Below are 27,961 nucleotides of genomic sequence, written 5' to 3'. Positions count from 1 at the left end.
CATTTCTTGAGTATCACGAAGAGTACTGGACAGAGTATCATTGAAGTTTGGAAAAAATATACCTCCTTCTGCCAAGGCTGAAAAAACAAGCAAGGACCAATTACACACCGGAACAGAGAAAATTCAGAATCGCACAGATTTAATCATTCAAAATGACAATGAATCACTGAAATGAAAATGTTTGCTTCCTGCAAAATATCATAATTGCATGTACTATTTATTTAGCACACATTAGCAAATGTATGGCTATTTGTCTTTATGCGAACAGAGTGTCAGCTCATCTGCACACACATCACACCATTGTGGTGTTGATTTTAAACCCCCCCCCCCCCTCCCATCACTGGAAATGCAAGTATAATAATGTCAATAGTTCAACATTTTATGCCGATAAATTCTAATCCCAACAGACTGCTGCAAGGCTTTCAACCCGTTAAATATTCAACTCAACCAGTACTCTGCTCTCTCTATTCTCTATTAAGTGGACCTTTGGAATCAAACAAAGATGAAAGAAGCTGCAGATGCTTGAATCCTGAGTAAAGAGAGCTGGAGAAACCTAGTGGGTCAGACAACATCTGGGAGGGAATGGATAGACCATGTTTAAGGTCGGGGCCCTTCTTCAGACTGATGAACCTGAAGGAGGGTCCCAGCCCAAAATGTCGTCTGTCCGTTCCCTCCACAAATGCCGCCTGACCTGCTGAGTTCTTCCAACACTTTGTCTTTTGCCTTTGGAATCAAAGATAGCTTGTGTCCATTCCATTACATGTGTTCTGTAACGGCCAATGAGGCTAATGTGAAACCTACTAATTCTGACAAAGATGGAGCAGAAGATGCTTGACAGCATGGATGGGTGAGTAGTTTGGGATGTGTTGAGTTTCTATGTGCGACTGGCAAATGTTCTTGAGATTCCCAACCCCAGCCAGAATGTTCTTTCTTCATATGGGTAGTCATAGGTCAAGGTTTCCGCCAAATTACTGGAGATATTACAGAGGTTTTGAGAATATCTTTGAATCATTACCTGTACTCACTGGTAATCTTTTGTGATGACAAAGTTCAGCATAGAGTGTCATTTTTTCTAGGATGATGTCCAGATGTCAATGTAAGAAAATAACTGCAGATGCTGGTACAAATCGATGGTATTTATTCACAAAATGCTGGAGTAACTCAGCAGGTCAGGCAGCATCTCCTGAGATGCTGCCTGACCTGCTGAGTTACTCCAGCATTTTGTGAATAAGTCCAGATGTTAAGAGGAATCTAGATGAACACTTGAATAATCTAGGAATTGAAGATTTCTTACAAATGGGTCCATACCATTTAACTCCATGTCTCTACTATAATGATTAAACTTGTCTTTGGTTTGGCCACACTGGTTGTTTTGAATTAGTGTACTTTATCGCAAATAGGCACTTTATATGCTGTGTATCTGCTCCCTTGGACATCTGGATGAATTTGTCCAAACTCCTATCAAACAACACTTCACAACCAGACAATAAATCATGCATTACATTAGTCTGGGTGTGGTTTAAGCATATGATAAGGTGAAAAGGTAGCTTATATGCTGCGCCCTTCAGTTCTCAAGTGTATGTGGCATTCAGAGAACTATGGCTAGCTTTTCCCAATATGGCACATCACTCATGGTTTCCACAGTACTGTGCAACGGTCTACTTCCTAAAAATTTATGGCCACGTGCTTTTACTGGGCTGCTATGGTTATACCTTTTGCTGCAGCCATCTGCCCATAGCTTAACAGGATCTCTCCTTCGGAGATATTTCGATCAGCAGTCTCGGTTTCGGTGACGGAGATTGTCGAGCTACTTTCTTCAGTGGATGCAGATGGAGTCTCTGACAGACGATGGGGTGCTGGAGTTTGCATGTGCATTGGAAGAATGACAGGGGCAGTTGAGAGTGGAGGTGTCAAAATTAAATTTTCAGGTTCCTCGTCGTTGGCGACTGACATAATACTAAAATAGATAATAGATATCAATAAACAAATGGTAATAAAATAATCTATCCTTATAATTTCTGGCGTGAACGAGCTAGGAAGAATAAGGATAAATTAATACATTTAAAATCGCTAAATAAATATAGAAATCTAGAGGAGAAATAAATACTTATTCCTAGAGATAAATCTAAAACTTGAAAGACTGATGAGCCTTAATTTATTGTTGTGGTTCAATATTGCATAATAGATTCATTTACATTCGGTGCACTAGCATGTGCGTCTTTTATGTGCACACATGTGACCCTTCTCAGATCATGTGTTAGAAACACATCTGTCTTCAGATTTCTTTGTCAATGGCTGGTAGGATGAGAAATGCCAACAGCCAAGACACACATGTGGTTAGTGCTTTATTTCATCTGTTGTGAAGGATTAACAATCAGGACATAACCAAAATTTACAATTCTTGACCAAAAGAGTCAGTTTTGACAAAGGGGTATTGCTTGTTCAAATACTATTTTGTGAGTAAAAGCAAAAAGGAATGATTATATTAAGTGAACCTTTGGTCTGGATTATTTAACTAGAGTGAAAGACAAATGCAAAAATAGGATTTGCAACCGAAGGTAAAATAAGAACAAAGGACGGATCAAAATAAACACAAGCAACTGCAGATGCTGGAATTTTGAGTAAAAATCACAAAATATTGGAGTAACTCAGCGGGTCAGGACTAGAATGGAGGAAAGATAACTAGTAGAAAGAGCTGAGAGGAAAGGGTGAGACAAGATCTAGAATGTGATGATGCTGAATGGATCCAGGTAAGGAAGGGTTGATTGGCACAGGTGAATGGGGGGGTTGTGCATTGGGCCAGATACAGAAGAACACAAAAGTAGATGGATGAAGAGGGAATTAAATCATGGAATGATGCGAGAATATATTTTTTAAAGCGTTTAAGCTTGAGAAGAGTATTAGCCAATGTAAGTCAGTGCTGGAATAACTCAGCAGTCAGGCAGCTTCTGGAGAAGATGGATAGGTGACATTTTGGGTTGAGATCCTTCTTCAGACTGATTGTAGGATGCACATGAAGGCTGAAAGAGAGGTGGGGGCAAGATAAAGCATGGTGAGTGTGGGGATGTTTGATAGGCAAATGGTTGGTCAAAGGCCAGAGATAAAAACATAAAAGGTGTGAGATGAGGAGAGAAGAGGTGTGAATTGTGAAGCCAGAGGAAGGAATATAAATGGAAGGGGAGAGGGGGAGGATGCAAGGGGATAAATGGGTGCAAATCTAGTGGGGTTTGGGAAAGAGAGAGGAGAAAAAGGGGGGTGGGTTCTAATTTTCAAGACCATTCAAGATGATTTAAAGGTGTTAGCACAGGTGTGAACAGAATGATCAAAAAAGGCAATAGCACAAGCATATCACATTTTTGAGATATTTTCAAAATATCACATTTTCACTTACATGGCTCTTGGCCGTGGTGCTGCATCTTGTGCTGCGCTAGGATTTTCCTCCTCTAGGGGGAGTTCTGCATCTCCCCAGGGATTTGGAGGTTTCTGCGAAGGCGCTGAGCTTGTCTTTGAGATAGGCTGCGTGATCGGTGAAGGTGTGGATACTCTTGAAAGAGTGGGAGTCGGTGTGATAACAGGAGTAACGACCGGGCTGGATTTTTCCACAGGTTTCAGTCCCACATCATCTACAGCTGTATTAAACATAATGGGTGTTAACTATTGTGCCACAGTCGGAACAATAATAAAACATTTGAATAATTAAGATAGACCTTTATTTTTATTGACAATGTTTTTAACAATTATTAACTGATTTTGTGGTCAGTGGCCATCTCTGGTATATAAATCCATCAATGTTTTTACAATCTCCCAATGAAGCCTTAGGAGGCAAAGCAGGGTATAGTCTTGACCACGAGACCCTAAACTGTGGCATGGCATAAAAATAGAGAAGCAACAAATGGATTGGAGGGTGGAGAGGAGATGGAGATCAGGGGGATTATCAGTGGTATCAATAGAGGAAGTCCTGCCCATTAAATTGTCAGATGGCTGAGTTGAGTCATAGTGATACAGCACAGAAACAGGCCCTTCGGCCCAACTTGCCCATGTTGACCAAGATGCCCCATCTACACTGGTCGCACCTGCCTACATTTCGCTCATATCCCTCTAAGCTTTTCCTATCCATGTATTGTAGATTGGGAGGGAGGCGGGATCCACTGCAGGATGGAGGCTGACAGTCTCTATGGAAGGTGAAGAAAGTTCAGCGGACAGAATAGGCAGGTGCACGCAGGGGGGTAGGAAGGACTGTTGTACTGAATTGTAATTATTTTAATACGAGAGGCCTGACGAGTAAGACAGATGAACTCAAGGTTTGGGTAGGTGTAGCAAGAGCGGAGCTGCGGGATGTAGAAGAGGCCCTAGTGAGAGCCTCATCTATAATGGAAGAGGGGAAGCCCAGTTTCCTGAAGAATGAGGACATCTCTGATGCCCTAGTGTGAAACATCATCCCGGGGGCAGATGCGGCATAGACGGAGGAATTGGGAGTAGGGGATAGACTTTTTGCAGGAGACAGGGTGGGAAGAAGTGTAGTCCAGATAGCTGTGCGAGTCAGTGGGTTTATAGTAGATGTCAATCACTAGTCTGTCTCCTGTGATGGAGATGGTGAGGTCCAGAAACGGGAGGGAGATGTCGGAGATAGTCCAAGTATATTTAAGGGCAGGATGGAAATTGGAAGTGAAGTGTATGAATCAGTGAGTTCTGCATGGGTACAAGAGGTAGCACCAATGCAGTCGTCGATGTAGCGGAGGTAGAGTTCGGGGATGGGGCCAGTGTATGTCCGGAACAGGGATTGTTCGACATACCCGACAAAGAGGCAAACAAACAATATGTTGTTAACTTTGGTCACCCTGCTACGGGAAAGATGTTGTTAAGCTGGGAAGAGTGGTTCATTAACAATGCGTAATGAGAAATCATTCATGTACAACGTGAAGAGTAGCGGCCCCAGCACCGACCCCTGTGGAACCGTGTCACTGGCATCCAACCAGAAAAAAGCCCCCTGTATTGCCACTCTTTGCCTTCTCCCATCCAGCCAACCTGCTATCCATGCTAGTATCTACCCTTTGATTCCATGGGCTCTCATCTTCCTTCGCAGCCTCATGTGTGGCACCTTATCAAAGACTTTCTGAAAATCTAGGTAAGCAATGTCCACTGGCTCTCCTTTGTCTGTCCTACTATTTACTTCTTCAAAGAATTCCAGCAGATTTGTCAGGCAAGATCTCCCCTTCACAAAACCATGCAGACCTTGGCCTATTTTATCATGAACTTCTTACTCTGTAACCTCATCCTTTATAATGGACTCTAAAATCTTACCCACCACTGAAGTCAGACTAACTGGCCTAAAGTTCCCACTATTCTGCTTTGCTCCCTTCTTGTGCAGTGGGGTAATAGTGGCAATTTTCCAATCATCTGGAACCACTCCTGACTCTAGTGATTCTTGAAATATCACTATTAATGCATCCACATTCTTTAAAGCCACCTCTTTCAGAACCCTAGGGTGCAGTCCATCCGGTCCTGGTGACTTATCCACCTTCAGCACCACCCAAGCACCTTCTCTCGAGTAATACCCACTCCACAAACTTCCACCCCTGACTCTCTTGAATTTCAGGCACATTGCTGGTATCTTCCACTGTGAAGACTGACACAAAAATAGTTATATAACTCCTCTGCCATTTCTTTATTACCCATTATCACTTCTCCTGCATCATTTTCCAGCAGTCCAACGTCCACTCTTGCCTCTTTCTTACTCTTTATATATCTGAAGAAACTCTTGCTCTCCTCTTTTATATTATTAGCTAGCTTACCTTTGTATTTCATCTTTTCTCCCCATATTGGCTTTTTAGTTACCTTCTGTTATTCTTTAAAAGCTTCCCAATCCTCTGGCTTCCCACTAATCTTTGCAATGTTGTATGCCTTCTCTTTTAGTTTTATATTGTCCCTGACTTCCCTTGTCAGCCAGTCACCTCATTCTCCCCCTAGAGTCTTTCTCTCTCTTGGTAATGAATAGATTCTGCATCTTCTGAATTATTCCCAGAAATTCTTGCCATTGCTGTTCCACTGTCATCTCTGCTAGGATCCCTTTCCAGTCAACGTTGGCCAGCTCCTCCCTCATGCCTCTGTAGTCCCCTTTGCTCAGCTGCAATACCAACACCGATTTCACCTTCTCCCTCTCAAATTTCAGGTTAAATCTTATCATGTTGTAGTCACTATCTCCATGTGGTTCCTTTACCTTGAATTCTCTTATCAAATCCGGTTCATTGCACAATACTAAATCCAGAATTGCCTTTTCCCTGGTAGGCTCCACTGCAAGGTGCTTTATGAAACCATCTCGGAGGCACACTACAAATTCTGTTTCTTGGGGTCCAGTACCAACCTGATTTTCCCAGTTGACCTGCATATTGAAATCTCCCATGACCACCGTAGCATTGCCTTTCCTACAGGCCGATTATATCTCCTGATGCAACGTACCCTATCTCCTAGCCACTGTTTGGGGGCCTGTAAATAGTTCCCATTGGGATCTTTTTACCTGTACAATTTCTCAGCTCTACCCACAATGACTCTACACCTTCTGATCGTATGTCACCCCTCGCTAAGGACTGAATTTCATTCCTTACCAATAGAGCCGCCCCACCTATCTCACTATCCCGCGGTCTAGGCTTAAGCTCAGGAGTGACCGCGCTTTTGCGGTTACAGCTCCTAGACTGTGGAACAGCATCCCTCTCCCCATCAGAACTGCCCCCTCCATTGACTCCTTTAAGTCCAGGCTCAAAACCTATTTCTGCTCCCTAGCATTTGAGGCCCTCTGAGGGGGTGCTGTGAACTGTTTATGTATGTGCTGTCATGTTTGTGTGCCATTGTATGTTCGTTTCTTAGTACCTGAACTGATGTACAGCACTTTGGTCAACGTGGGTTGTTTTTATATGTGCTATACAAATAGAATTGACTTGACTTGACCTCCGCTGCCCACCTGTCTGTCTTTCCGATAGGAAGTATAAACATGAATATTTAGCTCCCGACTCCGATCCCCTTGCAGCCACGTCTCTGTAACTCCCACAACATCATATTTACCTATTTCTAATTGTGCTACAAGCTCATCCACTTTGATTCTTATACTACATGCATTTAAATACAACCCCTTTAATTCGGTATTCACCTCACCTCATTTACCGAACCTTACTTATCCCTTCTTAAACTTTCCGTCCTGATACGTCTGGAGTCTACTTCTATTCTTTTTTAAATCTCAAAATTTAAATTATTTATGTACGTGTCCAGCCACTTAGAGGGGTTATAGATGTCTTTGCTTTCAATTTTCTGTTATTTCTCAGTAGGACGATACATAATTTCTTCCACTTTTTTCCTTTGGTACCTTCAATCAACCTGTTGTTGCCATGACAGGTTAGCTGAACTCATAAGCTTTCTAGAAGAGAAGCTTGAAAGAAATCTATTGGTGTCAATATGCTCCAGTCTATTTGATAGCATAGCTAGTTACAATCGTAACTCACTCTTCCACAAGAACTCTATGCAAGACCTTATGTGCACAATTTTGCTAAATTACGTTCAAAAAATAGAAAGCCTGTCTTCAAATAAAAACAGCTCTGCTCCACAAAGATCCATTAAATGTAACAATACACAGACATAAGTCATTCCGCTAAAGTCGATGCCAGCAATTGTCGCTGGAAAAGTCGCACAGTCTAATCCCCATGTCCTATTTTTCTGCCATACTTTTTAATGTTCCTCTCAATTCAAGTGTTTCCAAAAGATTTTTTGTAGACCTGCCTCACCTGTGATTTCTGCTTGAAAATTTTGCTTTCAGACTATCTTTGGTAAGCAACTGTGTTTTGAATTTCTACTCAAATGTATTTTATACTTAGCTCATGATTAAGCTTTGTATTCTAATCATTGTATGAACATGTGCGAAGCCTTTAACACTGTTGTCACACCATTCCTTCACTATCCCCGCTCTGGTGAATAAACCCTAACATCTTCAAAACTCGCCAGTAAGATCCAAATCAGAGCACAAGTAGTCAACTGGGCCCTCCATCATGTTCATCTCATCATTACTTACCCATTCTCTCCAAACGTGTACATTTGAACAAACGTTTTGGAAATGGGCGGAATGGATTTTCTGGCCGCTGCAGAGTTGGTTACATCTCCTGCCACTTGGGGAACTTATTTTGAGGGAAATAACTGCAGATGCTAGTAAAAATCGAAGGTATCACAAAATGCTGGAGTAACTCAGCAGGTCAGGCAGCATCTAGGAGAGAGGGAATGGGTGACGTTTCGGGTCGAGACCCTTCTTCAGATCTTTGAGGCCTTGTTTCCAGATTATGAACAGTTTGCAGTAACGTAACCCTGCGTAATCTGGGAAAGGCCTGTATTCTCCTGTGGTTTAAATGTTCATCGATCTCCAGCTTGAATATATTCAGTGACTACCTCCACAGCTCTCTGGAATCTAGATTTCCAATCCTCTGAGAAATTTCATCTCATCCCATCTAAAAAATTAATGACCCTTATTCTGAAATTATAATGAAGTAAAGTACAGGCTTACGGTTACAGGCCTATCTGCCCATCTTGACAGTGATCATCATGATGACAATCTAAACTAATACTATATGTCGAAGGTAGACACAAAATGCTGGAGTAACTCAACGGGTCATGCAACATCTCTGGAGAGAAAGAATGGGTGACGTTTCCGGTCGAGACCCTTCTTCAGACTGCATATATCTGCATATGGTCACTTTCCCCACTATCCCCTGCCTGCTCATATGTCTGTCTAATCACCTCAGGAACATTGCTGTTTCTACCACCTACTCTGGCAGTGAATTCCAAATTCCTGCCACTCTCTATGTTAAAACATGCCTCACAAATCAACTTTACATTTTCCCTTTCTAATTTTAAACTTATGTTCTCCAGTATTTGACATTTCCATCCTTGAAAAAAGATTCTGACTAGTTTGTCTCAGAATTTTGCGAACTCCTATCCTTTCATCCCTCAGCCTCAGAGAAAACACTCCAGGTTTGGCTAACATCTCCTTACAGCTAATATAGTCCAATCCAGGCAACATCCTGGTGAGCCTCTCCAAGGTTTCCACACCGTTCCTATAATGCAACAACCAGAACAACACATAATATTCCAAGTGTGACCTAACTAAAGTTTTACACAACTGCAATGTGGCTTGTCAGCTTTCATACCCAATGCACCTACTCATAAAGGCAAGGATGCCTTCCTCACCACCCTATCTACTTATCTTACCCATTTTATGGAGCCATGGACTTGCATCCCAAGATCCCTTTATCCATCTATGCTGCTAAAGATCCTGCCATTTACTATACACCGTCTTTTGCATTTTACTTCGCCAAATGCAATATCTCATACTTGTCCGGATTAAATTGTATAGGCCATTCCTCTGCCCAAAATTTCCAACTGATCTATATACAGCTGTAGCTGACCATCCACTACTTCACAATTTTGGGTGTCATCAGAAACTTCTTAATCAGCCCACTTTAGTTTTCATCCTATTTATTAACATATTTACAAACAACAAAGATTCCAGAACTGATCCTTGCACAGTTGTAATCAGAGAACACTCCACCACCACTACCCTCTGACTTCTCTAACCAAGCTAGTTTTGGATCCAATTTACCTACTCACCCTGAATCCCATATGACATATTCTGGACCAATGTACAATGAGGGACGTTGTCAAATGCTTTACTAAAGTCCATGTAGAAAAGATCCAAAGTCCTACCCTCATCAATCATTTTTGTCACTACCTCGAATAACTTAATCAAATGTGTGAGACATGCTCTCCCCCACACAAAGCCATGTTGATTATCCCTTGCAAGTCTACGCTTTTCCAAGTGTGAATAACTCCTGTCCCTCCAAAAAATCTCCAAATGCAACCAAACCCATAGTTTGGAAGAGTTGTACAACAATTGTTCTTGCACTCATTAGAAAACATTTGAATATGTTAAAAACTCAAGAAAGAAGCAACTTATATACTGTAGATAAATATTTACAACTGTATCTTAGTATCAGGAAGTGGCGGCGCTGCGCAGCAGCTGCAGCTCGCCTGCAGTCCGTTTGTCTTTTGTGTTTTTATTTTTGTCTTAATTGTAGTGTTTGGATGTGATGTCGTGTTTTTTGTGCTTGTGTGCTATGTGTGTGGTGGGGGGGGGAGGAATTATTAAAAATTCCGTATGGAGTCTCTTCCGAATGGAGACGCAACCTTTTTCTGGGTCGTATTTCCGTTCCCGCTGCGGCCTACCATCGGCCATGCACCTGGAGCTAGCGGCCTCCAACTGGGACCACCTGGGGGTCTGGTTCATAGAGCCCGCGGCCCTGACTGTACTCACCACCTGCGGAGCTGGCTGTTTTCGGAGACTGTGGTGGCGCTGCGAGTGCGGCTGCGACTCGCCTTCGGAGGCTCTGGAGGCTTCAGCCACGGGCCGCGTGGACGTTGGAAGCTCGCAGGTCCCTGGGTGGGGGCCGACGTCGGGAGCTCCGGCAGCGTCAGCGTCTTTGTCCGCCCCAAATCGCGGGGCTTGTGTCAGCCCGCTGCGGACCTTCACCATCCGGCGCGGCCTGGAATAGGCCACGGGATTTTCTCCGCCCGGCGGGGGCTTCAATGTCGGGAGCCCCGACCGCCCCAACGTGGCAATTTCAACAGCCTGACCGCGGGAAAAGACAGCAGGGAAGATGGCGGGGAAGAGAAAGACATTCTGGCCTTCTATCACAGTGAGGAGGTGACTGGAGGAGAGTCACTGTGATGGATGTTTTTTGTTTTATGTTGGTTTTGTGATTGTGTGGCTTATTGCTTTATTTTTATTGCTTCTTATTGTTGACTGTGGGTAACGGAATTTCGTCCAAAAACATGTTATTCTATTCTATTCTATTCTATCTTAACCAGATGTTTTTACAGTGTGCATAACTATGGTTTAGTTGACTGCTGATGGCAACTTTCTCACCACGCAGTGTTGGAGCACTTGAAATCAACAACAGGTTCTCAGTTGGATAATTCAGAACAAGCAAGAAGCAGCATGGTTGTTAAGTTTCCGAGAAGCAGAGGAAATAAAACTCTTTAAGATTACCAATGCTGGAAATTCTCCTCTGTTCTTTGTTGACCAATCTGAATGAAAAGGAGATTGGTTAAAGTGATGATCAAAAATTGACCGGAGCATTGAACCTCAAGGTAAATTTGTGTTTTGGAACTTATGCTGTCATTATGTGTGCCCTGACTTGAATAAATGTTAAAAGACAGATTACGAACCGAAGCTCATCTTTCAGCTGAGTGCCACGTCAGTTAAACCCAATTTGTTTCAACAAACTAATGACTCAGCTTCTCAGCATCAATCAAATTGATATAAATCTGGCAGGACATTGGGAAAAACAGCACATTTAAACTACCTGTACTTTTTCCCTGGAGGTTCCATTGGCTCCACACTGGGAGTTGTAGTCCGAAATCAGTAAGATGCCAACTGAATTTGAGGGCATGCATGTCCTATCCACTTAAAAAGCATCTTCCTACAGGAGCTATGTTTTTCAACAAACTTTTCTTGTCACACATGGCAAATTATATTTACATAATGATGGAGGTCTGTTGGACCACAAGACTGAAACATAACTCAAATATAGCCAATCTGATCCTGATGGATCAGTACATGGAACAGTACAGCACATGAACAAGCCCTTCAGTGCACAATGTTTGTGCTGAACATGATGCCAAGTTAAAATGAACTGCCTGTATATGATCCATATCTCCCTATTTCCTGCACTTCCATGTGCCTATCCAAAAGTCTCTTAAACAACACCACTATCATATCTACCTCCACCACCTCCCCAGGCAGTGTGTTCCAGGCCCCCACTACTCTTAGTGCAAAAAAACTTGCCCTGCACATCTCCATTAAACTTTCCCGCTCTCACCTTATAACTATGCCCTATGGTGTTGGATATTTCCACTCTAAGAAAGCTTCTGACTGTCTACCCTAGCTATACCTCTCATGATTTTATGTACTTCTATCAAGACTCCCTTCAACCTCCAATGCTCCAGAAAAAACAATCTAAGTCGATTCAACCTCTCCCTGTAGCTGCAACCCTCTAATCCAGGCACCATTTGGGTAAACCTTCTCTGCACCCTCTCCAAAGCCTGCACATCTTTCCTCAAATGGGGCAACCAGAACATCCCATAATGACACAATTTCTCCTGAGAGCAAAAGCATCAGGATCCTGGCAGGGTCAACCATTGTGGGCAGGTGACAGGGGGAGGTTCCAAACAAAGCATGTCCCAAGATGAAGACCTCAATGAAGAAATGGATGGAGGATGGTGGTTGGGCAACGGATGGAGCACCACAGCGGCTAAGGAGGAGGAAGAAGACTGCAGCAGGGAGAGACTCCCAACCATCATGGAGACCACGTCGTTGGACCTGGGTCCTTCTCTGTCAAAGACTCTATAATGGCTGTCTGTGCACCAGTCTCCTCATGCTAAAAACTGTCGTGCACAGGCATCCTAAAAACTGTCGTGCACAGGCATCCTCCAGGAGGAACATACCATGTGACATCCCTCATAAGATCTGAAGCTCCAGGATCAGCCTCTTCAGTCATCACAAGACCCACAGAAAGCACCCACCAGGAGGACAATCATACTTGAGTTAAAATGATCGCCGATGATTATCCCACGTTCAATTTAGCCATCATTATAAATGTAACAATCTCAAACATGTACTAATTTGTTTAATAATGATATTACTTTCCTATAAAGTAAATAATCCGAATATGGATAAAGTGCTGACCTGGGTCAGTACAGCATGACCCAGTGAATGCATTACCAGAATGTGGGCCTGACCCAGCCTGAACATGACACAGTTAGTCAGACCCTGTTGAGCTTGACATGAGTCAAGTAGACATGAATGGTCAATTGAATGAACCCTGAGACATAACAAAAACATTAAGACATATATATAACACGGAATGATAGTTCAATAATTTTCCTGATAATTGCTTAAGGGTATCCTCTATGTAATATAATGAGCTGGATCTTTTCTAATATCTAAATAAACTCAAGGAAATTCTACATAAGGGCACATTACAATGTTGAAAATAATATTCTGCACTTTTAGTATTTATTTATTTGTTCCGCCTGTTGTACATGTGGATGGATTGATTGTATTCATGTGTAATACCATCTGATTTTGATTTTGATTGAAGAAAAGGTTTTCACTGTATCTCACTCAGTTCATGTGACAATAATAAATCAGTACCAGTACCAATATTATCTTCCACCTTATGGAAAACACAGCATACTGTGCAGGGAAGGTTTCTACTCACTTAGTGGTGACTTCACGAAAGGTTCCAATTCTGGTTCAGATTCTGATTCGTTCTCAACAGAACCTTGGGGTGTGAGCTCTGGTGTTTGAATGAGGGTAGCATTTCTAGCTGGAGGTGATGGAGTCTGTCTTGGTGTTGGAACTGGTGTTGGAATCAGCATTATCTGTAGGAATGGTAAAGTGCAAAAAATCAGGCAATCAGACCAAGATTGGGTTTTGATTTGAAGCAGTTCCGAGCTTATATGAGCTTAGATTGACCGCATCTATGAATCCACACCAACACATCTAACTCTGCACTGAGCTCATGCAGAGACAGGACAGGTTGCCTAACAATTTGGGAGAAACTGGTTAGCAATTTTAATATGTAAGCAACTAATTTTGATAAATTATTACAGAACTTTTGAACTTTAATTCTCTGCAAAGTTTTCCAGCCATCCTGGAACTCCCCAATATGACTATAAAGCACAATAGCTTTGTGAAGACCGGAGATTTGATATGCAAATCTACAATAAATTCAGTATGAGGATCGTTTAGAAAACATTGGGCCAATATCCTGGTGACTGTGGCTCAACAGTTTTGAAGAGAATCGCTAACATTCAGTTATTACCACATAAGTTCAGGCTTGTATGGATTACCTATAAGATTTATTGACCACAGCTGCCAGTGGTTATGCCACTCAGTTCAAATGCTGGACTCTGAATGGGGTTCAATGGGAAAGACAGGATTTCCTGTTGGGAATGTGAGACTGATTTAAGACCACATTTATTTCAGAGGGGGAGCTAAATGTTTATTTTTTTTAATTATTTTACTTTCATATAAGTATCAAAGTTTTTGATATGTAAGGATTTTTAAATCCTTTCAATCAATTTTGTTTTGAGATTTTTAAATATTTTCAAGATTGTTAAAACTGAATAATTTTATACATTTCTGAATAAATTAAATAAAAACCTCAAGGGCACAATACCAATCCTTGACACCCATAGCTACAAGTGGCATGAATGAGGCCCTGATTGAGATGAAAAACTCTGTACAGACCAAAGAACAGGGTGGCTTAAAATACCACCATATGACAAAGTTATTTCTTCTAACGAAACACTTTGTAATGTGAACAAAACTGACTTACCGACCATTAAAAATAATTTCACAAAGAAATAAACGCTTATATAAAAAATATATAAATAGATCTTCTAAAAAGAAATACCAACGTTTACAACAGATTTATAAACTTGGTTATATCAAATTTGTGGCCATAAATGTTAAATATTCAACCACACAACCTTTTCATTCGCCAAAAACAAGTTAATCAGAAAAAATGAAAACTGCATTTCTGCTATACTATATTTTGGAGTGTACATTTTTAGTGCTTCAGTCTTCCGCCTTTCATAACCAAGATATCATTAGATAAAGGATAGCGCTAAAATATTTCAAGTTTATTAAAGCAAATCTGCCTTCTAATATCAGTATGCTAATCTAAGAAAAGAAATGTGTCTGAATCAATTGGAAATTATCAGATTTTGCTTGTGGTTAAATAGAAAAACATTTGCCAACAGGTTACTTACCTTCATTGTAAAACGCTTATGTAAATTAAGTTCTCTTTTCTCTGCACCACTGATTTAAATTCACAGCAGAGATTGCCAGTGACAAATATTTTAAAAGATAATCCACTTTGTTGACACATAAACTGAGTCTAGTTATTTTAAGTAATGTATTCTAACCTCTACCAAGCAATTTTTAACACGTTAATTTGGAAAACAATACAAAGGTTTTAGCGCATTGATTAAAGTTTATTAGGTAAATTGTTTTCAAAAAGTAACAAAAGTTGATTTATTGAGACCTCGGGGGGAATGGTGAGTAGAGTGGATCTAAAATTGTCACGCTATCGTGTACTGTTTTTTTCTGGATGAAAACGGCACAAACAAACACATGGGACAAACAAACATACGGGGGAACAAACATACAGGAACAGGGGAACAAACAAGATGTGAGTTTTAGTAATATATAGATACCACTGATATGAACATATGTAGCAGGGCTAAAAATTTACTCCAAAGAACAGCAGTGTTTTGTTCTAATAATAGTTAAGTTGAATGCCAGGACCAGCCTAAATAGCCATGTCATTTTTAGTGCATGTATAGAGTGTGGTGAGATTGAAATGACAGCAGATGCCAAGTATGGAAATAGTTGTTGTGACTGTTACAAAAATAAAGAGGTCACTGCTTAAAAATAGGTGGTCACCCATGGGGTGATTTTTTTTCTTTCTCAGGGTCATGGGTCTTTAGAATTTTCTTCTTCAAAAGGCAGTGGAAATAGACTTTGAATACTTTTAAGGCAGAGATAAATAGATTCTTGATAAGTAAGGCATTGAATAATTACCGGGGACTGATGGGCATGCAGGGTTGGAGTTACAAAATAGTCTCAGTCAAGGTTTTATTGACTGACAGAACAGGTTGGGAGAGGCCAAATAACTAATACTTCCTCATTTTTATGTTAGTAGGTACGCTTGCACTTACATTTTTTTTCCTGAGACCTTTACAGCAAGATTCAGAAACACAGCGTAGATTGGAATTCTTTATGCAAAAGAATTCTTTCACTCAGAATATTTAATTGTAATTTTCTTTTGAGGATTCTGGGCAAAGTAATCTAGATAGCTTCAAACTCGCTTCTAGCGAATAGGCATCAGTAATTGTGAATATTCCTTGATATATTACATGAATAGAAGCCCTGCATTGTTTTTAATGTAATAGTCAGTATAAATCATGTCTACGTTTTTATATCAAACTACCCTGATACCTTGGGGGAGTAAATGCTCATTTTGATTCACCAGCATTTTTTTTTTGCATGGTTTTGTAATAAGCACTGAAGATGCCTAGTTTAGCCAACAAAACGCTTACATTTCACACCAGCGCAACACATCATTTACTGCTGTGCAAGCTGAGAAACTAAATGATGAGTGGGCATGATTAAATCACTCCCCAATTCCACGCTATGCCACTTGAGTTTGATTAGGATTCAGACACAATATCAGACAGTATTCTCATACACATTATTGAGATAAATGTGTTCAGTCTCTAAATGTTTTGTGGAATATGAGAACTTCTAACCGGTGAAGCTGTTCTTTGTTGAGAAGGTTCTTGTACGAGTGTTTTACTTTCACTCTGGCGCTGCCCCAGCATAATGGCGATTATCTCAGCAAGTACTTCGTCTACAAACTGACGAATTAGTTGAGAGTCCACAGGAACGCCTGCATCCACAAAAAGCTGCAAGCCTCCTCCTCCAGCAGCTTCTACTGTTGAGGAAGCAAACAATAACATCTTAGCTCTGGAAACCATATCAAAGCAGAATACACATAAGTAAATGATGCTACAGAAAATTATATATTTCCCGTTTTCACAAATTAATTCGGGGCAGAAAAAGCTGCCTCATTAACAACCATTAGAGGATGGCAGAGTTACACGTTAATCATTCAGCTTTAATTCAGAGAAATAAAGAAAGATACTTATTTCATATCTCTACTGTGAAAGTGCCATTTTATTAATAGTGAAAGTTTAAACAAGAAAATATGGCTCTCTATAAACAACAGCAATATGAGAAGATACAATGTGCTGGAGTATCAGTGCATCGGGCAGCATCTCTGCAGAACATGAAGAGGTGACATTTTGGGGCTAGACTGATTGTGGATGGGGGGAGGGAAAGAGAGGTAGAAGAGAGGAGGGGCAAGACAAAGTGTGGCAGGTAAAAGGGAAACACAAGCAAATGGGATTTCTGATAGGTAGGTTATTGACAATGGCCAGAGAAGAAAAAAATAGGTGTGAGTCAAAAGGATTAAAGCGTTGCAAATTGTGAAGCCAGATGAAGGAATGTAAGTGGAGGGGGAGGGGAGAACTCGGTGCGAGTCTAGGTGGGGCACAGGGGAGGGGCGGGAAGTAAGGAAGAAAACAAAATATGGCTCCCTTAAAACAAGAACATGCAAAACATGGCTTTTTAAAACAATGGAAATGTCATGAGAAGATACAAAGAGCTGGAGTCAGGTAGCATCCCTGCAGAACATGGATAAATGATGTTTCCGATCAGGAGTCTTGTTCAGAATGATTGTGTTGGGGGGGCGGGGGACAAAGCTGGTAAAGAGGAGAGGCATGGCAAAGCCTGGCAAGTGATATGTGGATTAAGATGAGGGGCGTTTTTCGATAGGCAGAAGGTTGGACAAAGGCCAGAAATGAAAAGACAGAAGGTGTGAGACAAAGGGACTGAAGAATTGCAAATTGTTATACCAGAGGAAGGAATGCAGGGGGAAGGGGAGGGGGAGGGGAGAAATGAATGCATGTCCAGGTGGGGCACAGGGAAGAGAGATGGGGAAATGGGGGGGAATAGAAACTGGGGGGAGGTCAGGATAGTTTCCTAAAATTGGAGAATTCAATGTTTTTTCCATTGGGTTGTTCCCAAAGCTACCCAAGTAGAATATGAGGTGCTGTCCCTCCAGTTTGTGTGCGGTCTCACTCTGGCAATGTAGGAGGGTCAGGAAAGGTCAGTATGGGAATGAGAAGAGGAGTTAAAATAGTTAGCAACCGGGAGATCCAGCAGGCCTTGGGTCACCGAGCGCAAGTGTTCAGCGAAACAGTCGCCGAGTCTATAATCGGTCTCACTGAACCAAAATTCATGGAGATGTAGTTGGACGAGGTGTATGTGAATCTCTGCCTCACCTGGAAGGACAACTGTGGTCTTGGATGGATGTGAGGAAGGAGGTATAAGGACAGGTGTTATATCTCCTACAGTTTCAGGTGAATGTACCTGGGGAGGGGTGGTTAGGCTGTAAAGGGATGAGTAAACCAAGAAGTTGCGGAAGGAGCAGTCCCTGCAGAAGGCAGAAAGGGGATGAAAAGATGTGACTGGCGGAGGAACACATTGGCAGTCGTAGATGTCATGGGAATATGTCACATTTATCAACGAGAGATTATTTTTCCAGAAATATTGATCCAAAAAGCTGCCAACATTGAGTTCAGAACATTTGAATTAATGTCAACACTGAACAGTAAGTACTGTGCTAGTGTGGCCAAGATTTGCACCAGCACACTATTAATTGTACTGCAAGAAATGTGGATTGAACTTATGACCTCCACGTGTAGCATTTGTCAAAATTTAGCCATTCTCCCAATGCTGGTTACTATATGGAAAAGTGGAAGATTAGAAGCATATTATTCCTCAGAGACATTTTTGCAGAGATACATTGCTGACATTTATCATCCAGGCAGGAAACGGAAATGTAAAAGGAAAACACGGAGAATAAAAAAGTTGGAGAAATAGAGATAATTTACAAAATCCCAAAATGTGTTCAATGTTAAAAGTTGAAAGGCAGGAAGTAATCTTTTTTAACTTAAACAACCTTACATAAGTCATATTAAATATTATTAGGATAAGCTTGAATCTAAATTGGCGCAGTACTTTAAATTGATGTTAAGGTGAGACATACCAATATCTGAGCCTGACAGCACACTCTCCTCACTTTCGGAATTAATAACATGTTCCACAGGCTGTAAAGGACACATCTTACTAATGATTCGGGACATGAGTTCTTGCTCAACCCTGTTGGAATAAGGATTTCAATATTTGATGACAAACTAGAAAATATTCATAATACGTGGACAGATCTTTAAAAAAAAAGGCATATAACTGTGTTCCACATTTCAAGCTGCACGAGACATTGGCAGCTTCCACTGACCTTCAGTGATACTCCCTTGGGGATTGTGGGCAGGTGTACAGATGGAACAAGGCCAGGTGGGGCCAGGTGTCCAAGCAGACCGCAGCTGGTAAATTCACCAGGTAAGTGTACAGAGTGTCCTGGGAATCGGACCATGTATGTAGGAGGACCATGGTCAGGGTTGGGGCCAGGAGTGCAGTGGCAGCGTGGCTGGGAACGGGACCATGTGAGTGAATAGATTGTGTTGGGAATGGGATCATGTATGCAGAGAGAGCATGGTTGGGACCAGGAGTGGTATGGGGCGTGTCCAGGATGGGCTACAGGAGCTGGGAAAGTGGGCGGTTGTGCAGATTTGAATCAAGAGCTGCAATGTATTTGAATTGCGTTAAATTGTGACCATTTGCAGGTAGATTGTGTCCAGGAAAGTGGTCATGTGTGCAGATACAGTGAGGTCAGGAATGGGATCAGGTGTACTGATGACAGTACCATGCAATAGTAGGGCCACCAATGCAGCAGAAGACAAGGGAGTGGAGCATTACTGGGAATAGGAGCTGTAGGCCGCAATGTGGCCAGAATCGGTATGGACTGGGAATGTTTTCAGGTGTGCATCATGAACTGAGGGCCAGGGCCTGCCTGAGATCATGAGCTGGATCATGGCTAGGAATGTGGGTGGAGGAAAGGGCTGAAGGAAGTCAGAATGTGAGAGAATGGGAGGGAATCTGAGAGTGGGTGGCAGAAGGTTAAAGAGCGGAACAAGAGAGGGAGCAAGCTCAAATTGATTTAGGAGTGGATGTGAGGAGATGAGGGGAGAGCAGGTAACTGGACAAGGGAGATGTGTGTGATTGAGAGAGAGTTTTTGAATATATGTGGGTGGTATGAGAAGCACCAATAAGAAGCAGCAAGACATGTGATAATCTCATTGATAAACTGGCACTTGGATTGAAGATTTGTTTTACCAAAGTACCCTCTGCTTTAGTTGAGATCATCAATGTATACAATTCACAACATTTCAATGACTTCAACATGTGTAGGAAAAAAAATGCAGATGCTGGTTTAAATCGAAGGTAGACACAAAATGCTGGAGTAACTCAGCGGGTCAGGCAGCATCTCGGGAGAGAAGGAATGAGTCAACCCATTCCTTCTCTCCCGAGATGCTGTTTGACCCGCTGAGTTACTCCAGCATTTTGTGTCTACCTTCAATGTCTTCAACATGTTACCTACCACTCTATCAGCTGATCTTCTATGGACTCCTTGCGCTCTATCACTCCTACAATATTAACAGCTGGATGAGAGGCAGGAACAGAAGGAGGAAATGATGGATCTTTGTACAAAGCAGAAATGGACTCAGCAAAGCCTTCCAACTCTATCGCTGGTTCAGGTGATCCTTGATATTCAGTATCAGTATCAGGGTCCTAAACACAAAAAAAACAAGTAGGGCTTAAAATGGAAAATGTCAGATAAACATTGTTCTGTTACTTAATAATATTTAGCAGTCAGGCAGCATCTATGGAGAGTAAAACAGAGTAGACATTTCAGATTAACAATACTTGAACAGAATAGTGAGAAAACAAACGCATTTAAAGTTGCAGAGATAGTAATGTTGAGAACAAAAGGAAAGAAAGGGCGGAGGCCAGGATTGTCCAGGTGATGTGATTCGTTTTGGTGTTATCGAGGAGAGAAATAATAATGTTATCCTATCTTTCTGGAATTGTACAAAAGGAGGGAGATAAATGATGGCAGTGGAGAGAGAGAATTCATATTTGAATTGTGACATGTAAAACACAGCAGCTGATGGAAATCTAAAACAAAAGAGAATGCTGGAAATACTCAGCGGATCAGGTATCAGGAGTTCCAAGGGCTGTAAAGCCAAAATGGAAGAGGATGTGCTGTTCCTCAAGCTCAGTTTGGGCTTTGATTGTACAGTGTATGAAACTGAACTGGGGAGGGGGGTCAGAGTGGGAGTGGGATGGAGAATGAAAGTGGGAAACAACAAAGGATCAGGGTCACCCTTGTTGAACAAACAGAGGGGCTCTGCCAAGTACTCATTTGTTCAGTTCTCAGTTTTTCTTTAGAAATTATAAATGATGATATTTTCCTACCTAAATCATTGATATAAAAACTGAAACATGGAATTAAGAAATTGCAGATTGGGTGTTTCATCAGTAAAACCCTCCTAACGTCCACAAGCCTAAATCTGACTATTTAATTGCCTGTTGTTTTAATTCTCCACCCTTGGCATCTACTGTGTACCAATAAAGCCCCGTCGAAGTTTAAAAGCATCATATTTTCTTAATTCGATTCTGAAGTAAAATTGAACAATTTTGATTCCAATAGAAAGGTAAGCTGGAAGTTTGAGTGGAATGGGAAATATTTGCTTTCTTTAATTTTATTTATACGTTCATCGGATACAGGCAGCACAGGCAAGGCAAAACTTTAATAATTCCTGAGAAGGTAGTGGAGCCTTTTTGAATTGCTGCAATCCATTTTGTCAATACACTCCAACATTGTTGTTAGTGGAACTCTTTGGATTACATTACAGCAACAATGCAGTAACACAGTTACACCTCCAAGTAATGATGAAGCATCAAAGCTAATCTTAAAAGATATGCATTATGTTCCTGTACTGGTCACTAGATGATATTCAAGCATTTTTCAAAGAGAGGTGGAATAATTCCTCAATATTTTGTGATATTCTATGGCCTGCGTAAACAAAACTCACATTGGGTTCATTTTGGAAATTGATATGTATCCAACAGGATACTTGGCAGGCATTGCAGCTGGAATTGCTGTTGAACAGTTTTAGTATTGCTCAGATGCATAAGCTTGCTTTCTGATTATGTTCAGAAATAAATGCAAACTGATTGTGTAACGATGTATCCAATTGTTAAGACGCCAAGGAGTAGAAGTACTGTGGAAAAATGACATTCAATAACATGTGGTGAGTTCATGACATCTACTTCAAAATGCTGCTCTCCTGTTCTTGTCTGGGCTGTGACTGCAGGAGCTTTTTTGATTGGCTGGCCTAAATCTGGTAACTGTTTGGTTGCTATGGGAACATATGCTTGCTGCACAATTTTTCACAAATCAAGCTGTTTTAAAGTCTGGTGATTTTGTATATTTTGCAGTGCTCTTATATGGACCAAAATTCTGCAGGATTATAAAAGTTACATCTTATGGCGAGTCTGGAGGCTTGTACTTTGTTGAAGAAGTTTATTGCGGCAGCAATATTCAATCACAAAGGATAACAAACCAGATTACATACAACCATTAACTCAAACTGTTCACATCGAAGTTCTCTTCCCACTGACTGGTTTTGGGCGTCAAAACCACCACCTGACCTTGCTGGCCAATCCGAGGGTTCGACTCTCAGGACCAATCCCTATGGTCGCTACATGACCCCCCCCCCCCCCCCCCCCCCAGAACCCGAGGTACGGAACCTAGCAGGGAGCCGGATTTCGCGACCAGAACGAGTAAGGAGAGGGGCTGCAGGAACCACAGGAGCAGGGGGTCCCGGATCAGGGGGAATTGCAGGAGGACGGCCCCGTCGAGGCGGTTGACCGACCAGGACAGGGCGGCCCTGATCCAAGTGTGCAGGTTTGAGCCTGGACACAGAGACGAGCTCACTCCTGCCCCCAACATCCAAGGTGAAGGTGACCGTCCCTTTACGCAACACGCGGAACGGTCCTTCATAGACCCTCTGCAACGGGGAACGATGGGCATCCCTACGCAGAAACACAAATTCACAGTCCTTCAAGGCAGGCTGTTCATGCACCATGGAACACCCATGATGCGAAGTAGGAACCGGAGCCAGGGAACCCACTCGCGCCCGGAGGGATGCTAAAACCGACGGAACCGAGGACTGCTGACCAGAGGACTCCGGAAGGAAATCCCCGGGCACTCTGAGTGGCGAGCCATATACCAGTTCCGCGGACGGTTCCGAGATCCTGCTTAGGAGCAGTACAGATGCCCAAAAGGACCCAGGGGAGCTGGTCTACCCAGTCAGGGCCGTCCAGCCGCGCACTGAGGGCCGCCTTAAGTTGCCTGTGAAACCTCTCCACGAGCCCATTAGCCTGGGGGTGGTACGCCGTGGTCTGCTGCAACCGGGAACCGTACAGCTCCGCTAGCGTAGCCCAAAGGGCAGAGGTGAACTGGGACCACCGGTCGGTGGTAATGACGGACGGAACACCGAAGCGGGCCACCCAATGGAGGGCCAGGGCCCGGGCACAAGAGGCGGCAGAGGTGTCGGACAACGGGAAGGCCTCCGGCCAACGGGTAAATCGGTCAACCACCATGAGTAGGTGAATGTAGCTCCTGGAGGAAGGTAAAGGCCCAACTAAATCAACATGAATATGGAAAAAACGGACCGCAGGGACTGCAAACTCCTGCACCGGAGGTTGGACAGGCCTGTGAACTTTAGCGGTCTGGCAGGGAACACAGGATCGGGCCCAAGCGGCTACTTGCTTCCGCAGGCCATGCCACACAAACCTAGCGGCTAATAAGGCAGAGGTGGAGCTAATGGACGGGTGCGCCAGCCCATGAATGGCATCAAACACCTGGCGCTGAAGGGCGGCCGGCACCACCGTCCTAGGGCGGGGAAGGGAAACATCACACCAGACTTTTGTACCCGCAGGCCCGCAAGCCACTTGGGCCAACTTCAACCCCGAAGTGGTGGACTGGTATGCTGAGGCAGTGTCTGCCAGGCGCTGTGCCTCCGCAAGCTCCTGGAAATCTACCTCGCATTCCACCGCTGAAATTGGGGAAATGGCTGGCCTGGACAGGGCATCAGCAACGGCATTAAGCTGACCCGCGACGTGGCGGACATCGGTGGTAAACTCTGAGATGGCAGTCAGGTGCCGCTGCTGGCGGGCCGACCATGGGTCGGACACTTTCGAAAAAGCAAATGTCAATGGCTTGTGGTCAGTAAAGGCCACAAATGGGCGGCCTTCTAGAAAATACCTAAAGTGGCGGACAGCTAAATAGAGAGCCAGAAGCTCTCGGTCAAAGGCGCCATATTTCAGCTCAGCCGCATTAAGCTGTCGGCTGAAAAACGCCAAGGGCTGCCAACTGCCATCTACATGCTGTTCCAAAACCCCTCCCACCGCCACATCCGACGAATTGACCGTCAGGGCCGTGGGGGTGGAGGCGCTTGGGTGGACGAGCATTGTGGCGTCTGCGAGAGCCACTTTAGCTGCCTCAAAGGCCTTCTCAGCGGCTGCGGACCACTCCAACTCGACAGGTTTGCCTGCGAGACACTGGAAGAGCGGACGCATGATCTGTGCTGCTGCCGGCACGAACCTGGGATAGAAATTCACTATCCCCACGAACTCCTGCAACCCCTTTACTGTGGTGGGCCGCGGGAAGGCACGGACAGCCTCCACTTTTTCGGGCAAAGGAGTGGCGCCGGCTGAGGTGATCCGGTGTCCTAAGAAATCAATAGAGGGGAGGCCAAATTGACACTTGGAGGGGTGGATGATGAGCCCGTGGTCTTGAAGCCGCCGGAACACGGTCCGCAAATGGACCAGGTGTTCCTGCTCCGAGCGACTGGCGACCAGGATATCATCCAAATAAATGACAACAAAAGACAATTCCCGACCAACATGGTCCATAAGCCGCTGGAAAGCCTGTGCCGCGTTTTTCAAACCGAAAGGCATACGCAGCCATTCGAACAACCCGAACGGAGTGATCGTGGCCGTCTTCGGCACGTCTTCCGGATGCACAGGAATCTGGTGGTAGCCCCGCACCAAATCAATTTTGGAGAATACCATGGCACCTTCCAGCCTAGATGAGAAGTCCTGGATGTGCGGTACGGGGTAGCGGTCTGCCGTGGTGACGGCGTTAAGGCGCCGGTAATCTCCACATGGTCTCCACCCCCCAGATGCTTTGGAGACCATATGCAACGAAGAGGCCCACGGGCTGTCGGACCGACGGACAATGCCCATTTGTTCCATCTTCGGAAATTCTTCACGCGCTACCATCAGTTTGTCCGGCGGCAACCTCCGGGCCCGAGCGAAAACGGGGGGCCCCTCGGTGGGAATGTAATGGACAACGCCATGATTTGGTGCCGCTGCGGGCTGCCCGATGGTGCCGAGACCCTGTTGATCGAACTGTGTTTTTTCGATGCCATGAGCGCATCAGCTTTCTCCGCGTATGCCACGAGGTCCTTAAAAGAACAATCCGTGAGCATAAGCCTAACATCTTCTGGAAGTTGCTCTCGGAATGCCTGCTCGAACATGAGGCAATCCTTGTGCTCACCTGCCAGCGCCAACATTTCGGCCATGAGGGTGGACGGCAGCCGATCTCCGAGATCCGGTAGGTGCATAAGCCTCTCAGCTCGATCATGCCTACTGAATCCGAAGGTTCGGAGCATGAGTACCTTCAGCGCCTCGTACTTGCCCTCTGCCGGAGGGGAGGTGAAGAACTGCAACACCCGCGCGGACGTCTCCGGCGGTAGGGCGCTGACCAGGTAATAATACTTTGTCTCATCCACCGAGATGTTTCTCAGGTGGAACTGCGCTTCAGCATGGGCAAACCAAAGGTGTGGTTGATGCGCCCAAAACGGAGGAAGATGAACGCTGACCGCGATTAGCTGCGGTACGCCGGGCGTTAGAACCAAAGCAGGGGCGTCGTGTCCCTCCATGGTAGATGATTGGCTAGATCACGTCGGGGTCACCAATATGGCGAGCCTGGAGGCTTGTACTTTGTTGAAGAAGTTTATAGCGGCAGCAATATTCAATCACAAAGGATAACAAACGAGATTACAGACAACCATTAACTCAAACTGTTCACATCGAAGTTCTCTTCCCACTGACTGGTTTTGGGCGCCAAAACCACCACCTGACCTTGCTGGCCAATCCGAGGGTTCGACTCTCAGGACCAATCCCTATGGTCGCTGCAATCTAAAAAGCTGGATTGCTGAACAAAGTAATCTAATTACAAACATTGGCTTCATTAAGAATGTTTTATCAAATTGCAAACCAAAATCTTTGAAAATATAAGTGTTTATACAACGTGGTTTACAAGATGGTGATACCTCTTTAAATGTAATACACTTTCTCCTGCCTACTTCTTTAAGTGTGATTATAACAGAATATTTCAAATCACTTGGTAAAGAGATATGACAAAAGTATGTACACTGAAACATCAGGTGTTAGGAAGGAAAAGCACAAGTGAGGGTTTTCTGTGTACTCCAATATGTTTAGCTGTACACATCACCACTTGTTTTGTGTGGCATTTTTTGGGACAGCCTGTTTACAGGATGGATTCCGTAGCGGTTGGGAGGAGCGAAAGGGAAGGCAACTGTACAAAAAGCGTTTGCCAAAACAGCTAAAAAAAAATGAAACTGAAGCTAAGATTTTAAAGTAGAGGCCGAGTTATGACATGCCTGTATGATTTTGACAAGCTGAGGTCAAGTGACATGCATCATGGAGTCAACCACCGATTTCACTTTGTGATCATGTTGAGTACTCTCCATCTGCCGAAGCAGTGTGTGTCCCATGACCTCAGTACATTTCAGATCTGTGGGTTGCCAAACTTTAGTCCATGAATAAACCCAAACTGGTAACATTTAAAGTTTTCTCAAAGTTAAACTTCTACTTTGCAAAGTTATTTGTAACAGAGATTTTTGCAACAGGGAGCACTGCCAATGCAACATTTCACTCAAAAACACTAAACAGTTCATGCAAAGCCCAGAGATCAACTTTCCTGGCAATGGCTGCGGATTTTCTTGAGGTCTGCAGAATTTTTATACCATGGCCTCTTGCCAAGACAGATTTCCAGACAAACATTTTTGTGCCAAGCACGCTACATTTGAAGTTACAAAGCAAAATGAAAGGGCAATCTGTTGTATTTGGTGCTGGAAACCTGAGTGGTTTTAACTGGCTCAGGCTTCAGTGCAGCATTTTGTTTTTTCTGGTCAGATGCGTGTCGTACTTTTTGGAATCAGCATAATACTTTATTGGCCTGGCAATGGAAAAAAGGCATTGTGCCAGAGACATGAGCTACAGTTTAGTAAATGTTTTAAGGGGAAAATGTAATCCACAGCACAGCCTTATTAAAGGTTATGAAGTACATTGCAGAACTATGGAAAATAACATTTACACATGCTGCTCAAAAGTACTGAGATGCTTTTGATTTTGTTTCAGGTTCGGAATACTGGGTTTAATGCTTGAGACTCCCTACGGTCATTTTATTGAGAACTATAAATTAGAATGACAGAAATTAGAAAATATTGGAAAGGAACACTGGAAGAATGCATCAATTATGTGGCAGAAAATGATCACAAGAATAAACCACATTTACAACAATAAACTTGAACATAACTTATGTTCATTCAATCACATCTGTTACATCCATGTGAAGAGGGAGGATGTGACATACTGGAGCAATTAAAATATCTAATCCATAGAGAGCGAGAATAATATTTCTCGTCATATGGGTAATTTGAACAAAAACTGCTCCGTTATGACTTTGCTGCTCTGACAATTCAACAAGTTAAAATAAAACTTTTCTGAGGGCTGCAAACTGCTGGTTCATGCTGTAGTTCAGCAGGCACGGCCCAGACATGCCACAGAAAGTGAGATGTTGATTCCCCAAACAATTAGTGCTCCATACAATGTTTCAGATTTAAAAAAAATTAGATTACAGCAGTTGCCTTTATCACATCAACGGCAGCACATCAATGGACTTGTTTAGTTTAATTTAGTTGAGAGATACAGAGTGGAAACGGGCCTTTCGGCCCACTGAATCCACACCGATCAGCGATCCCCGCACATTAATACTATCCTGCACACACTAGGGACATTTTTTTACATTTATACCAAGCCAATTAACCAACAAACCTGTAGATCTTTGGAGTGTGGGAGGATGATCTCGGAGAAAACCCAGCAGGTCACGGAGCGAACGTAAACTCCACCTATAAAAAACAATTTTCTTTGTATATGCTTGTTTCTATTGCTACTCAT

General features: G+C 43.3%; 1 protein-coding gene across 1 annotated transcript; it reads right to left on the bottom strand.

Annotated features, from left to right (window-relative positions):
• Nucleotides 1-27,961, bottom strand: LOC144591190 (TALPID3 protein-like; the record flags this gene model as incomplete). The annotated part of the gene is made up of 8 exons (XM_078395478.1): nucleotides 27,839-27,961; nucleotides 20,223-20,413; nucleotides 18,774-18,886; nucleotides 16,411-16,595; nucleotides 13,311-13,473; nucleotides 3,392-3,629; nucleotides 1,713-1,957; nucleotides 1-77 (listed from the first exon to the last, which is right to left on the bottom strand). Coding segments are annotated over exons 1-8 (1,335 nt in total), but the record flags the coding sequence as incomplete, so codon positions are not given.

This window comes from Rhinoraja longicauda, unplaced genomic scaffold, assembly GCF_053455715.1.
Source record: "Rhinoraja longicauda isolate Sanriku21f unplaced genomic scaffold, sRhiLon1.1 Scf000654, whole genome shotgun sequence".
NCBI lineage: Eukaryota > Metazoa > Chordata > Chondrichthyes > Rajiformes > Arhynchobatidae > Rhinoraja > Rhinoraja longicauda.
This window is presented reverse-complemented; position numbering and strand designations above follow the sequence as displayed.